The sequence below is a fragment of the Molothrus aeneus genome, chromosome 1 (assembly GCF_037042795.1).
Source record: "Molothrus aeneus isolate 106 chromosome 1, BPBGC_Maene_1.0, whole genome shotgun sequence".
Lineage (NCBI taxonomy): Eukaryota > Metazoa > Chordata > Aves > Passeriformes > Icteridae > Molothrus > Molothrus aeneus.
Genome location: NC_089646.1, coordinates 32,679,831 through 32,695,293, shown reverse-complemented (window position 1 = coordinate 32,695,293; position 15,463 = coordinate 32,679,831). Strand labels below are relative to the sequence as shown.

At 40.5% G+C, this 15,463-nt stretch overlaps 1 protein-coding gene across 1 annotated transcript; it reads right to left on the bottom strand.

The window, feature by feature from the left end:
* Window positions 1-434: 434 nt before the first annotated feature.
* On the bottom strand, window positions 435-9,309 carry FAM221A (family with sequence similarity 221 member A). The gene is made up of 7 exons (XM_066566971.1): window positions 9,169-9,309; window positions 7,481-7,654; window positions 6,772-6,962; window positions 4,006-4,212; window positions 3,085-3,195; window positions 2,338-2,426; window positions 435-670 (listed from the first exon to the last, which is right to left on the bottom strand). Exons 1-7 carry the CDS (start codon window positions 9,222-9,224, stop codon window positions 608-610), a joined length of 891 nt encoding a protein of 296 aa, XP_066423068.1. The 5' UTR covers window positions 9,225-9,309; the 3' UTR covers window positions 435-607.
* Between the last annotated feature and the right edge of the window lie 6,154 nt (window positions 9,310-15,463).

Genomic DNA, 15,463 nt, shown 5'->3' with positions numbered 1-15,463 from the left:
TTCAAGTAGCTCATAAGCATGGAAGTTGGTTTGCAAGTCTATAGAATATCATATTTAAAAAAAATATTTATATGATGGCAAGAACGGAGCCTACAGAAGTGTGAGAGAAGAAGGGTATGTTTCAATTTTATGTCAAGGAGATGAAATCAACAGAAAGGGGAAAAAGATTTAAAGAAAATATTAAAATGTCAATATTAACAGAACAAATCTCACCACATAAAATCCATAACCAAGATGAGTTTAAAGTACTCCACAAATAAAGAAAATGTATCATAAAAGTCTAAGATATATATTTTCTTTGCCCTCCTACAACCTAATACTTAAATACAAGGTTATTCTCTCAGAGCTTAAACCCTCTGACCTACAACTCTCTAAATATGCTTCTCCATTTTCAAAGAAATATCTTTGTAACAGTTCTGGAGATTAGAAACACATTGATTAAAGAACCAATTTTATTACAATGAGATAATTAAAAATTAATTTCAGCAAAGGAACAAAGCAACAGAATAAATAAATTAATAAATACAGATATGCAGGTAGGCACAGAGAAAAATAATCAATGCAATAATGACCAATGTACCAAATAATAAATATTTATTTATTAATCTCATTCCTTCTTTGATGGCACTGGATTCCTCTCTTTCCGTTTAGCAGCCTTCTCCATTTTCAGCTGTAACAAAAAAAGACACAAGCAGTGGTTCAAACACTGGTTTGCAAATCGGCTAACAATGCAGCATTAAATTCCTACATCCAGTCACAAATTTACCAGGGTGCTACATGCAGTGGAGAAAGGTACACAACATTATTATCCCAACCCAGCACTGCTCACGTTGCACCAGTAGACAAAGGAGCACTTCCATGGTGCTGCAGCTCCTCCCCTACTGAAAGCAGGCTGCCTTATCTCTGGTAATGGCAGCTCAGGTATTTGGGTATCCCTCAAGGCCAGTGTGTCTCAGGAACGTCCAGGGTTTATCTCCATGTCAATGAAAGGTGGAGCAGTTTTATTGCAGATGTCTAACAGACACAGTTAGATGAACCAGCACACATAACACCACACGGGAATGGCGCTGAACCTTCATCTCAGAGCCTCCCTGCTGACCCACAAGGCCATGACTTCCTCCTGTAAGATTTTTTCTACACAACAGGATCTTGCAGCATTGTAAAATTCATCAACACATACACATTTCACTCTGTCATTTCGTAGTAAGACTGTTTATCCAAACAAATACATCTGTTGGTTTTAGAAGCTACGATTTTTCTCAAATACTGCTACACTAGTGAATGAAATCATATTTAGAGCAATTATATAAAAGGGATATGGAGACTTTTGCATCCCATCTAACACATACACTGCTAGAAAGAAAGAATTAACATGTTTTTTCCCATCATAAAATAATACCAAAAGGAAACAAGACCTCATTGGGATGTCTACAAATTAACTTACTGCTAAGCAAATGTTGTTGGTCTACACAAAAATGCATTTTAAATCACCTTTCCCCCTTTGGAGGCTTGAGGTTTTTATCAAAAATTTCTACTAGTTTTTGCAAAGAAAATAAAATGTCGGGGGAAAAAAGAAACAAAGAAATTTGAATTCGATGTTTTCTATGAACCAATGTAATATTTGCAACATCTGTCCATATTTTCTGATGATTTCCAAAGCAATGAAAACTATTTTGGATTTCACAAGGCTAGAACAGCTTTCTCTCTAACAAAACCTTGTTGCAAGCCAGCAAGCAAAATAGCAAAACAGTTTCGATTTTACAAGTTAATTATGCAACATTGCTTTACAAAAGAATTCATAAACAGTCGAGACATACTTCAGCTGAGATGGTGGAGCAACAGGGCTAATGTGAATAACCTACACCACAGGGCATTTAAACTAAAAATAGTGTGGTGGAGGAGGCACCTCTAAGTGAGTGATACAGATCATCTAAGAAAGACAGACCAAATTTAGCCAAACTTACACAGACAGTCATTAAAAAAAACATATATATGAGCTTCTATAAGTGAGGTAGCAAACACCTAGTCCTAAATGTCAAAAGGAGTTTCTGTGACTCTGCGTTGTTGTTTCTTTCTGTCACATAGTAAAATGTTTTGGTTTTCTGTAATAGAGAGTTACCCTCAATTAAAATCTGCCTGGTTAAGGTAAATGCCATCCTACACATGACTGACCTCTGAAATCCTGTAGTAGCTCATAACTGTATTTTAAAATTTATGTTCAGAATTGAGAAGGAATTATATAACGCGTTTTTATGCCACCTAAATCCTACATTTATGGAGTTTAGATATCCTCTTGTGAAAGTGTATTTAAATTAAGCAATAAATGTAATAACTTGCCCGTTCTTGATAGCGTTTTTCAAAGTAAGCCATGTCATCAGCTTCTGATTGTTTTCCGTGAGAAACTTGCCCTGTGGCACTTGAACTACCTGAAAAACAAAACATAAACAGAAAACAAAACCCTTTTTTTATTAATGATACTTGCTGTTCCGTTAGTTATGTTTTACATTCGGCAAAACCAATTTAAAATGGGAACTCGCCTTTATAGGCAAGTACAAAACACAGCATTTGAGACCAAAGAGAAACTTTTTTAGTCTAGGCTTGCACCTACTATAAATTGTTTTAAAGGAGTTCAACTGTTATATTAATTGGTACATTTTTGTACTAAATAAGGGACATAAAATAAGTGTAAGTGATCCATAATCCCACATAAAAAAAGCTTTCTGGCACAAGGCAGTTTCACAGGATTGTGCTGAATATGTACAACACATTCAGATATGATGAGTTTCTAAGAGAAATTAAGAATTTTAAAAACTGATCCAATGAATACATGACACCATTGATGGGAAAGATAACAAGCACTAAGAAAAAAATAATTTCAGGTAAAACATACATCACAAGCAAAAATAACAAGTGTTAAATTATTCTAAGCATTTGAATAGTACATTGATATTATACTAACTTATCACACAACAAAGCTTCAATATTCATTTTAATGCCCTGAGCATCCTTCAATTAATTAATAAAATCAATTAATTATATATTAAGTTCTTTTTATATAACAGTATTATCCTATTTGTACATCACCTGCTATTTGTGGCATGGATTGAGCAGAACTCGAAGGTCCCTGAAATGCTTTTAGAAATGGATGATCCGTGCTAGTAATGGGGGCTTCTAAAAGTTCAGCAGAGGGAGCACCTGTCAGAAAATAAGGTGAATGGAAACAATAATTAACTCCAGGAGATACAGTCCTAATACACATGCTGGGGTCAGAACAAGGTTACAGATTCATATCTACAACTATCAGTGCAGACCCCATAAACTGGAGTTAACAAAAGCATTACAAGGATGGCTTCAAAGGCATTGAAAAGCTTTGTTTCTTCAATCACTACAGTAATGTTTTAGTTTCTAAACTTCAGAAAAATCCGGGAATCCAGTTCAGAATTTAAAAAATAAATAATGGGTACGTGGCAATAATAGATAAAACAGTATTTCAGGACAAAAGATGTGGATTACTAAATAACACAAAATTACAGAGCAGAAGTATCAAGACCGACTAACATGTCTGTTAAAAAGTTCTACCAATTCTACCTCTTATTTTTCATGCTGAACAGCTATTAACCTTTGAGTTTGGAAACAAAAATGTTGTGAATATATAACCAAAAAATACCTGGGCAGTATTAGGCTAAAGGACTAACATAAATAGAACATGGAAGTACTAGGTTACAGGAAGAATTAGAAGTTACAGGTTCTCTCTAAAGGATATGCTGCATTTCAAGAAGAAGCAACTGGATTGAACATCAGAATTGTTGAAAAAGAGTTTTTTTATCAACTCACTATAGTGAGTAGGACAATGTGATCCCTTAAAACCTTGAGGACAGCTGAAAGGAACAGTCTTTCTGCAGTTCTACTCCTATTCATCCAACTTGCCTTCAGACTTTGAAACTCTATTTTGATTTAGTACTTTTCAAAACTTAGGTGGAGAATTAAAATTTCAGCTGCACATACCTATTCCACTGTCATCAAGCCTCATGTAGCCTTCTGCTAGAGAGCTAAAACCAGTCAGTCCTCCCATGGCAGCGTAAGGAACATCCTGCCCCACGGGCTTTCCTTGGGCTAAGCGCTCCTCCTTGGTTTCCACAACTGTTTCGTGAGCGTATGCTGGCTGACCACAGGCACAGGTAAAGCAGCTATGAAAGCCTGAACACTTGGAACCTGAGAAACAAATAAATGAGTGAGATGGTGATGGGATTTAAGCATCCAGCTGTATGAAAAGGCGGTATAAAAGAGAAAGGATGACTCCTGGGATTAGATCATGAGGGCTATCCAGTCACAGGATCTTCCTGAGCCAAGTTTCAAGCACCTCTGAGGATGGAGATTCCAACTCTCTGAGCAGCCTGGACCAATACTGGATCAGAAATTTCTTTTCTGATATCTAACTGCATTTCCTATGTTGCAACTTGTGTTCATTGTCATTAGCAACATGCCTCTCCATCCACTTACAACAAATAAAAAGAAAAGTTCTGACACTGGGTAAAGCTGACAATCTGCCAGCATTTTGACAGCATTCCCTCCAAAGGTGTATAGCACATATCAATGTAGCAGGGTGAAGAAACTTTATATCACAATTTATTACACAAATCACAATTTAAATATCTTTTAAAATTAGCAAAATTTTCTCAGAGACTGTGGAATAGAGAAAATAGAGACTGTGGAAGCAACAAAATGGGTTCTACACAGGAGTATCATTAGACTGACTTTCAGGGTTTTTTTAAGCTTCCACAGCCACAGGATGGAATTGAAATAGTTATACAAATGTTATGTGACATTCTGAAACAGAGTAAAGTGACCTGTCTGCCCTAGCTACATCTAAAACTGTCATCAAAGCCCCTCTGGAGCAATGATGTGACCAAGAAAATGAGGAAGTGATGTTGCAAATGTTTCATTATACAAATCACCCTTGTCCCAGCTCACAGTTCATTCTGTGGAGCACCATGAAAAATTTCTTTAAGTCTTTCATAATATGTTGATCACATTCTTGAAAATGTTAAAGGTTTTTTAGTATTATTTTGGGCACTCCTCAGTAACAGAACTCTATGTTTAGACACAGAATACAGTATATGCAGCATATACAGAGCAACAAGCAGTTAAATTTTTCAATTATAACTTATCCTTCATCTTGGATTTATCAACACTGGACAAGACTAATACCATTACATTAAAACAAAAAAATTCCAAAATAGAAGCAATTCTTGGCATTTCACTGTGAAATCTGTGAAGCCCTCAGAAGTGTCTGGTATTTTTGAGAAACACTAAGCATAGGGCATTAGATATATTAATATGGAAAACACTGTGCTCTATGGATTCAGTCTGAATTATCCAGCTGCACATCTAAGATTTTCACATTACTTAGTGCAAATTCTTGAAAGGCTGTCATATAGACATTTTATGGTTTATTCTGTGGTATAGGATTCTCAACCAGCAAAATCTGTTTACACTTTTTTTCTGTACAAAATAGAGACATTCCATGAAAGAAATTTAATAACAGTGCACAACTCCAGCAAAAAAAAAAATCTTCATCTTACGTAATTTGAGGTTTCAAACTAAAAGATCTTTATGCATTATTTATTTCCTGTGGTTAATAATTACTGTTGTTTCAAAATATTAACCTCAAACAACTGCAGCAAAAAGCTTCTTCTTCATCCCTTCTCTAAGATCTTGCTGAAACTCCATTCCATTTGCATTTTTAGACCCACAATTTCTATGGCCATGAACCACTTCATTAGAGTGCTGGCAATAGAATTATTTGGGAACAGAATACTACTTCCTGTTGACTTGAGAAAAGACATAAAAATATATGAATGTTCTAGTCAGCTAGGCAATAGAGGAATAGAGACCAACACTTTTCTCTCCCAAACTACCAAGTTCAGGTAGAAAAGGCACGTGCATGCAGCTGGAAGTGACAAACTGCAAACAGGGTGCTTTCATACTGTCTAACTTCAGGCACCTGTCTCCATAAGGACCAGAAGCATTCAGAGATTTAAACTCCTTCACAGGACCTGGCAAAACTAAGGATGTTGTTCTAAACCCTCCTGTACAAAAGGGGATGTCTTCCTTCGCACTTTTCATCCTTTCTCGAGGATGAAAACACACATTGGTTATAAGAGGAATAGAGGATTTGTCTTTACAAACAAGCTGTGGATCTGCTGGTAGATAAAACTAGCACTGGGAGATAAAGAAACAATGGGAAGGATTCCACTGATTGATGAATGGAAAAAGATATTTGCTTTTACAAATAAACTTTATGTTTGCTGATAAAGGAAATTAGACATTGAAAGGTGAAAGAAACAATGGGGAAGAAAAACCTCTAAATTCCGTAAGAATTAAAAATTAAAAGGGAGGGGTTTACATTAGAGGGAAATCTTCGGTATCAGGTGTTCCAGGAAGTCTTTACCTCTCAAGTACCTCAGCCAATTGGGAAAGAGAGAAGGGAAATGCGGCCGGGAAATTAGGATTAAAAGGAGGTTGCGTCCTCCAAAAATCTGAGAGATCCCAGGGAAATGCCCCATGGCCTCTCCCTTTATTCGAATAAAGCCAAAAAAGGACTCCTCTGTCTCCTCTGTCTCCTTTTTGAACATAAACCTCTGGTGTTTGGATTAATTTTCCTAACAGAGACAAGGGCAGCGCACACCCAACACCCTGGGCAGAGCACAGGTCCCTCAGGCGCTGTTCCTGCTCAGTCTCCTGGCGAGGAATGCCGCAGCGGTGACTTACAGGAGTTGCAGGGAAAGCCGGGCGCTGCGCTGTGCTGGTCAGCGAAGTGTTTGCAGCGGCAGCGCACGGGCTGGGTGCCGTTCAGGGGCACAAACTGGTAGGACTGGCACGGGCAGCCCTTCACTCTGCAAGGCACACTGATGGGGGGCTCCTTGGGAAGCACCTCGTAGTCTGTTTTGTGTTGTTTATACCTAAAAAAGGAAAAGTAATTACTTTTATAGCTTTGTTAGTATTTATCAGAGAACAACCTGAAAAGCTTACTATTCACTTCACAAGTTTTGTTTTGAAGTAGCTTTAATTGTGCTTTTTACTCTTAATTGTGAGTATTTACTTTTTTTTTAATTTAAGAGTAATTTACTCTTAATTGTGAAAATTCAATTAAATGCATATTAGCAGGTGGTCTTACATCTATTCATTACATAAATATCACATATCCTTATGTTTCACTTTGAGAGCACTACCAGAATCAATCAGATCTACGTTAACTCATGCCTTGCAGCTGCATTTCTTGAGACTACAAAACCATTTTGGTCTCAAAAATATATTGACATTTGCATTTACAAACAGTTGTTACTATTTAAAACCTAGTTTTCTCAACCCTTAAACCCTAAATAAATTTGCCAATGTGTTACTTTAATGTGTCTGGGAATACTTCACATTTCCCTGATTTTTGAAAACACTAAAGTGTGAAAGGAGGGAAGCTACCCACCGGTGGGTGCAAAAGCACAGTGTCTCTGGTCCCACAAGCTTACAGTCCATGCCAGTTGGTGATCTCCAGCTCACATACAACCTGTTCTGCAGCCGAGCTGGTAATACTTTTCTTTTGTACTCTTCATATTGCTCAGGAGTAAAGAGCTTTCCTCCATCATCATCACCTACAAGTCTGTATACATGGCATAAAAAAAGCCATAAGAAAATGAAGACAATAAAAGTAGATTTCTCAATTTTTTTAAAGTATATAACAGAATTTTATCTGTAAATGCAAAACAAATCTTGTATTTCATATTACTCTTCTAATAATTTAAGAGAACTACAGCTGATTTTTAGAGAATATTTTTTGAATAATACTCTTTTCAAAAATTTGCTCTGATGGACTGAAAACCAGTTCTAAGAGAGAAGGAAAAAATTAACACAGCAAACTACCAGGGGTTCTTTTGGGAAAAAAAAATCAAGGGTCATGTAACCAGCCAGCTCTGCCTCACACTTCTTGACCTCTGGCAAGTCACTTCACCTATCTACACCTGACTGTACTGCAAATTTGTATCAGGAGATTAATCTTGGTCTAGTCTGAGTATTCAACTGCAAGCAGGTAACCCCACTGCCATCAAAGCAACAAACATCACATCCAAGTTGTCTTCTGATTTGCAAGAAGACTATGCCGTTTTCTGTAGCTGAAGTTAGTGGGGGCTGTAGCACTCAATTAAGCTATCACTATGGTCAAATTCAAGGTCACTGAATAGCTGGAACTCCTGAGCAGCATCCAAATTCTGCATTTATGGAATTAATTAAGGACAAAAAAATATGTAAAATATAATTGAGACTTAACTGCAGCACTTACCTATGCTAAAAGTGATTTTATTAATGTCTGTAAATATTTCAGTTATTATTTATTGGATATGCTAAAATATGCTAAACGAGTGATTCTTTGTCAAATATTCTGTGGATTTGTGCACTGCCAGCACTGTACAGCACCAGAATAATGTGCCAACACAACGCTATCATTCGCATGTCAACCCAGCCAACACCCACTGAATCACTGCACATCTTATGTAAGAAATACCACTGTGCCTTCCTCCGGTGTTTTACTCAAGGTTTTCCTAAACTAAATTAAGATCTCATCTCAGCACAACGACTGTGTTTATTTTTGTTCAGCCTTTCGAGAGAAGCCATGACAAGACTAGCAAAGACACGCAGCAGTGTAAGGGATTTATACAATGCAAAACTTGGAACTCACGATGCACAGAATTCCTTGTACTCTGAAAGAGCAGCACGGCTGGCAGATTATCAAATAATGGTTTGAATTGGACGGGACTTTAAAGACCACCTAATTCCAGCGCCCCTGCCGTGGGCAGGGATGCCACTGGTAGGCCAGATGGCCTCTCACAGCACATCTCACGCCGCCCTGGATGCGAGGGACGATGCGTGACTTCACCGCTGACAGCCACGGCTTGCAGCACGTCCTCACCGGGACACACCAGCCACGGCACCTCCGGCCGCGACAGCGAATGGCGGGCGGTGCATGCGGCTCCACGAAGCCGCCGCACACCCCGAAGCAGCCAATTCAGAGGCGGGCATGCCTCCGGGGGGAATGCCGGGCCGGCTGCAGGGGATGCGACACGGCTGGAAACGCCCGTCCCCCGCCCCAGCGACCCCAGCGCGCCGCCCCTGTGCGCTCACCGCCGGTACTCCGCGTATTCGTGCAGGGCCTGCGCATCCACCTGCAGCCGCTCCATGCCCGCCGGGCCGCCCGGGACACGGGGCTGGCAACGGGCAGGGCCCGGCCCGCGCACGGAGAGCGGCAGGCGGGAGGCAGCGGGGGCAGGCGGGGCAAAGGCGGGGTACACGCGGAGGAAAGGCGGGGGACAGGCAGGAGAGAGGTGGGGGACGGAAGGGGACAGGCGGGGGAAGGCGGGGGACAGGCGGGAGGCACCCGGAGGCAGCGGAGGGGAGGCGGGCGCAGGCGGGCGGCTGGCCGCAGCACGCTCCGCACGGGCGGCTGAGGAACGGGCGGATGCGGGAGGCGTGTGCGGGCCCGAGAGCACGGCCAGCCCCGAGGGCACGGCCAGCCCCACAGGCACAAGCCAGCCCCACAGGCACGGCCAGTCCAGAGAGCACGGCCAGCCCCACAGGCACGGCCAGTCCAGAGAGCACGGCCAGCCCCACAGGCACGGCCAGCCCCGAGGGCACGGCCAGCCCCGAGGACACGGCCAGCCCCACAGGCACGGCCAGCCCCACAGGCACGGCCAGCCCCGAGGACACGGCCAGCCCCACAGGCACGGCCAGCCCCACAGGCACGGCCAGCCCCGAGGACACGGCCAGCCCCACAGGCACGGCCAGCCCCACAGGCACGGCCAGCCCCGAGGACACGGCCAGCCCCACAGGTACGGCCAGTCCAGAGAGCACGGCCAGCCCCACAGGCACGGCCAGCCCCACAGGCACGGCCAGCCCCGCCCCGGGTGTTGTCCCGGCCGCGGTATTGTCCTTACCAGGCGCGCAGCGGGGCGAGGTGCGGCTTTGTTTCATGCGCAAAGCAGGTAGCTAGGTGGCAATCCACAAAAGGCTAGGCCATACAAAACTTTACACTGTTTATTACGTTTTTAACAAAGGCATCGGCATTCATTGGCTACAAATTGCGCAATTTTTCTACTAATTAGTATTCAGCCCCCTATTTGCTAGTCGTACCTCTCGCTTGTCATGCTAATTAGTACACGGGCACAGTTCTGCCCATTTGAGTCTGGGGTCTGTTTTGAGCTGGTGGTCGTGATTGCCCACAGCTGGAATTCCCTTTCCCGCAGTCACTGCTCAGTTCTGCTGGCTTCACTCCTGGTGGCTTTCATCCAGACAGTCCATTCATTTTGGAACTGTCTTCTCTTTTCCTTAAAACAAAAAATTAGCCAAGAAATTAGCCAAGCATACAACTTTCACAATGCAATTGCTCAACCATAACTGTCCAGCTATGGCTATTGATTAACAATGAAAAAAATTGCAAAGTTTGATTCAAATCTTGAGGCGCTCGATATCAAGCACAGGACACCGTGGTGTGCACAGACTCTCTGGGAAGGCAGTCGCTCCCTGTGCCCCTTGGGATAGACACACCCCCGGAGCAGCAGTGCCAGGGCACAGCTGCACACACCCACCAGTGCCGTGCCTCAGAAGGGCACCCACAGTCTTGGGTGCCACCCAGCACAGCACCCAAGCCCTCCCAGCACCTGCCCTGCACCCACGTTGCCTGCTGCCTCTGTTTAGACCCCACTTTTCTGGTGGGTAGGTGAGGGGTACTTTTGGCTGGTCACCAATTCCTCTTCCTTTACAAAATAAAATGTATGTTCCATTAGAAAATAAGTTTGGCTCGTAATTCAAGACTACAGGAGGCCAAATTTGGAAACATTCCTAACCAAAGATGGTTCTTAGACTGGCAACCTGCAAGTCCCAATTCCTCTCCATATGCCACAATCAATGTAACCATATTGGAACAACTCCTCCAATGTGTTTTTAGTGAATCCACCACAGGCTGCTATTTCTGACACTGCACTCTCTGTGTAAATTGACTGCTTCCCCTTGATACAAACAGACTGGCCACAAAGTGATCAAATATGTGAAAAAAAATATATAGTACGTTTTCCTTATCCAAGCTTTAGGAAATTGGTATTTAAATTGTGCTCTGCCTGCTAGCATAAGCTATGAGCCTTCAGACTGCCAAATTGAGATCCAAGAGGAAAGGCTTTTTCCATACCATACAATGATACTTCCCTGGAGGAAAAAAATTAAAAAAAAAAAAAAAGGAAAAAGAAAAGAAAAAAAAAGATACAGCAATTCAGGGATATCTCCACATAGTTTTGAACTGGGCAAGCCACCAGCAATGCAGCAGAAGGTGGTGAAGAGGAATGTCACAAGGACCACAAGGACCATGGCGATGTTTGGCTAAAACATCCCCCAGAAGGAGATGAAACAACAGGGACACTCTCAGTATCCAAATAAGGTGATAGGGCATATGGTCTGGGCATTTCTCCTGTGGCTATGCCACATGTATAAGAAATTTCAGCAGAGCAGGCAGCACTGCAACACAACATACACATTCTGTCCACTGAGATCTGAACACAAAGATCACCCTCAAAGGCAGGAAGATAAGGGAGCAAGTCCTCACTGCACTCAATATATCTTCAAGTAAGCTAGTGGAAGACAATAAAATCACACAAAAAAACCCTGTGTTGTCAGGGAAAATCAGGGAAGAGAAAATTTTTCCTGACCAAAACATCAAAAAAGAAACAGATGGGAGAAAGGGGACCTTGAAAGCAGGATTAGAAGCTCTGCAGACAGAGTTTGAACCTACTGAGGAACACATTGCTCCACAGGAGCTGCACAAAACAGAAGATCTCTGAGATACCTTATCTATATGCACATTTTGCTGGTGCCAGAGATCCCAGCACTGCCAATAAAGGGGGAGGTGTGGGGGTGGGGGCAAGAGCTCTGGCAAGCCTGGTTCACACAGAATGAGCAGAGCTCCTGTGTCATGGGTTGATGTGCCTCATCTGTGCAAGATCTTTGTTAAAAACAGTCCCCTGAAATACAGCTTGGGTTCAGAGAGAAGAACCAGGTTTCATACTAAGGCAGCTTTCAGTGAAGGGTACAAATGTTAGTCTATATGTCGCTCATGTCAGTGTTTATGCATGAACTGCCAGGGAGAACTTATTGAGAGTAGGAAATCAAGTCACTTTTTTGTGAGGCATCTGTCTTATGAACTACTTCCCATTAAAAAAATAGCAGATTTTGTCCCTGGATTTCATCACAGCAAGAGTTTTGCAATACAGACAGTGTTCAGTTTATTAGCACCCAGTGCTAATAAGACTCTCACAAGATCTGCTTGGATCCAAATCTAGATCAGTAGACTTATCAGTAGACTTGGGATATGAAAGGTACTTTGTAACCTTTTACAGATATAAAAGGTACTTTTGTAACCCAGAAATGGTGTTCTTAGCTAATAAAGGTATCTCAAACACTCTTTTTACTGTCATAGCATGAGTATTGGAATACATTTTGAATATAGAAAACCCATTCCTGTCTCTCATCCCTTTGGGAGATTGTTAATAGCCAAAATAAAATGCATTAAAGATTGCTCAAAACAGATTTTTTTTATTATTATTATTTTTTGGTAAACTACCAAATGATTTTGAATAGCAGGGAAAAAAAAAAAAGAAGAAGAAGGCTTTCTGCTACCATGAAGATGCCATGACACAAGGTAAGTAAAAGGACCAGGAATCCAGATGGCATGTTTTACCTCCTGGAGTTGTGATGTAGCATACGGATACTGCTGGCCCAAGATCTCTGAACACATCAAAGCGGGTTGAACATATGCACACATACTTACAGTACAGCTCTGTGAGACCTAAGGTGCTGCCTACACATCAAAGGCAACAGCTTAATGCTTCACAGGGTGTTCACAGTCTCTCTCAACACCCTCTGTTAACAATAAAACATGTGACCCTTTAAATTTTTTAAGCCCTTTCAAATTTGACAAGTGCTTAAAATTATTCTCAGTGAAACATCTATAAATTGAAGATAGCCACTTCACTAATGCAAAAATAATTAATTTAGGAAAAACCTGTTTTAATATTTTAAACCTCAAGTCATCATTCTGAAGTAGTAGTCAGTCATTCTATTTCTATGGATCTGGTCAATGACTATCTGACCAGCTCTTCTGAAAGCAAGAAGAATTTAAGAGGCATAAAGCATAACAGAAAGAGTTTCCATCAAATTGTTTCCTCCCTCCACATGTGTTATCAATATCCCAATATACTTAAAAGTAAATGCAAGCAGCACTCGCTTTTATAAACTTCTAACCATGACCATATACTATGCTACAATAAAAATTAGCTTGTGTATTATTAAACCTAGTTTACAGAACTTAAAAATGTTAACATATTTTCCTTCAGTTTTGCTTTTAGAAAACCAGAACGCAATTAGACACCAACTGACAATAAGTTGATGAATGCTACAGGGAATGTGGAAGCTCATGTGGAAACAAGGATCAATTAATAATGAAAGTTTTTGCTGGAGGTACTGACAAACACAGTTAGGAAAGTTGTAGTAATTAAGATCACTTAGAGATAAGATAATTCAGCAGCATGTGATGCCACTGGTGCTTAAGAGATGTGATTCCATGAATGTATGTAATGTGATTTTTTTTTTTAATTTGACTTCCTTTTAATAACCTAAAGGATATTTTCAAATGCCTGTGTGCATGATTCCTAACAAACTGAGATTTGTTAGTGAAATACCCATTCAGTACCAGTCACACATGAAAAACATAGCAGAAGTCCAATTCACTTTTTGGCTGCTGTAAAGGGAAGTCTCCCATTTTGTTCTTGCCTTTGAAGGTGGCATGCTATCAGATACACTAAATTGAACCCCAAAATAGCAGACTCTTTGTTTTGTAAAGTACAAAATTATAAAAGAGCACACTTGCTAGGTAAGGAGGATCATATTTGGATTAATTGTTAATTTACATATCACCTTTAAAAATACCACATGAATTTTACATAAGAATATTTTAGACATTCAGCTAATTCAATTAGTCAGTGTATTTTGGGGAACTAAAAGGTTTTCAAGAAAATATAATAAATTAGGATGTTAAATTTTATGCAATCATTTTTCTAAATAACTTCTTGATAGAGGTACCCAAACTTACTCTGCTTCTGCATTCCCATGAATAAAGGCTGAGAGCAGCAAACAGCCCCAAAACATGTACCTGCAAAGGAGGAGCTTGGTTGCTAAAGCAAGTTGCACACATCACAAACATGATGTGGTTTGGAAACCTCTGAATTAGCAAATATTTTAAATTAAAATTCAGATCTATCTAGTCAGCTTCTTTAAATGACTGTGTTATTAAAAAAGGATTTAGCAGTCACTTGGAAAAACAGACAACTGTGCAATATGTAATGCATAATACTGGCTGCCAAGGATACTGATGTTTCACAACACTAAACACAAGAACCTGTACATCCTCAGCCATGTTTCTGTATTTTTAAAATTATTTCATTTAAAACAGATCAGCAAACTTCTGTGATCTCAACAGTGCATAGGCAGCTTGTTAAGAGTTGTATCAGTGTGTTTCAGAGGAGTGTCTGTCCATCCATTCATCTCAAAAGTTCTTTAATGTGGAAATGCTCAGCACTTCTTCTTCTTCACATACAATTGTGAAAAAATGCTTGGATATCTTCATTACATTAAGATTACTATGCAGAGATTCAAAACTATTTATTTAGATGAGAAAAGCAACAGAAGCGAATAAGCAAGCGAATAAAGACAATTTCCCCAAGATTTTTGCCTGCCAGGTACTTAGTTATAGAACTCAAGGGCTGTATTGAGACCTGGGCTATTTCTGTCTATTTAGACAGCAATCAATATATTCCCTTCTCTTTCCATTTTTCTTCATTAGAACTTTTGTTTGGAAGTGAACCTTGTCATTTTTTGCTACCTACATTAAGCAATCACTTAGAGGCACAGAAGTACTGCCAATTACCTAGTGAAATCAGCTGATAAACACCCATGAGGCAAATTACAGCTGGGAAAATTCAAGTCCCCTAATTTACCAAAAGATTTCAAGAACAAAACAAAAACACCCACCTATCCCCAAATCAGCAGTTGTTTATATAAGAGAGGTTATATGTCCTCCTGCCTTCTAAAGAATAGAAGAAGAAAGAAAAGGAAATAATATCCCAAACCCCATCCAGCCTAAGAACCAACCATAAGGAGATTCCATACACACAAGACTTGAATGAGGTCACTTTGGGAGGTTTTGTGATGTCATCTGAAATGGGGAAATACACAGCTGCATCATAAAAAACTGCAGCAGAAATACAACTTAAATATTACTCAGAAAGAAAAAATATGCTTGGCAACACAACCAAAAACTGTGATACTATGAAGCATTTTGGACCTGGGGTAAGTTGTAGGCTTTCTGCAGGCTTTCTTC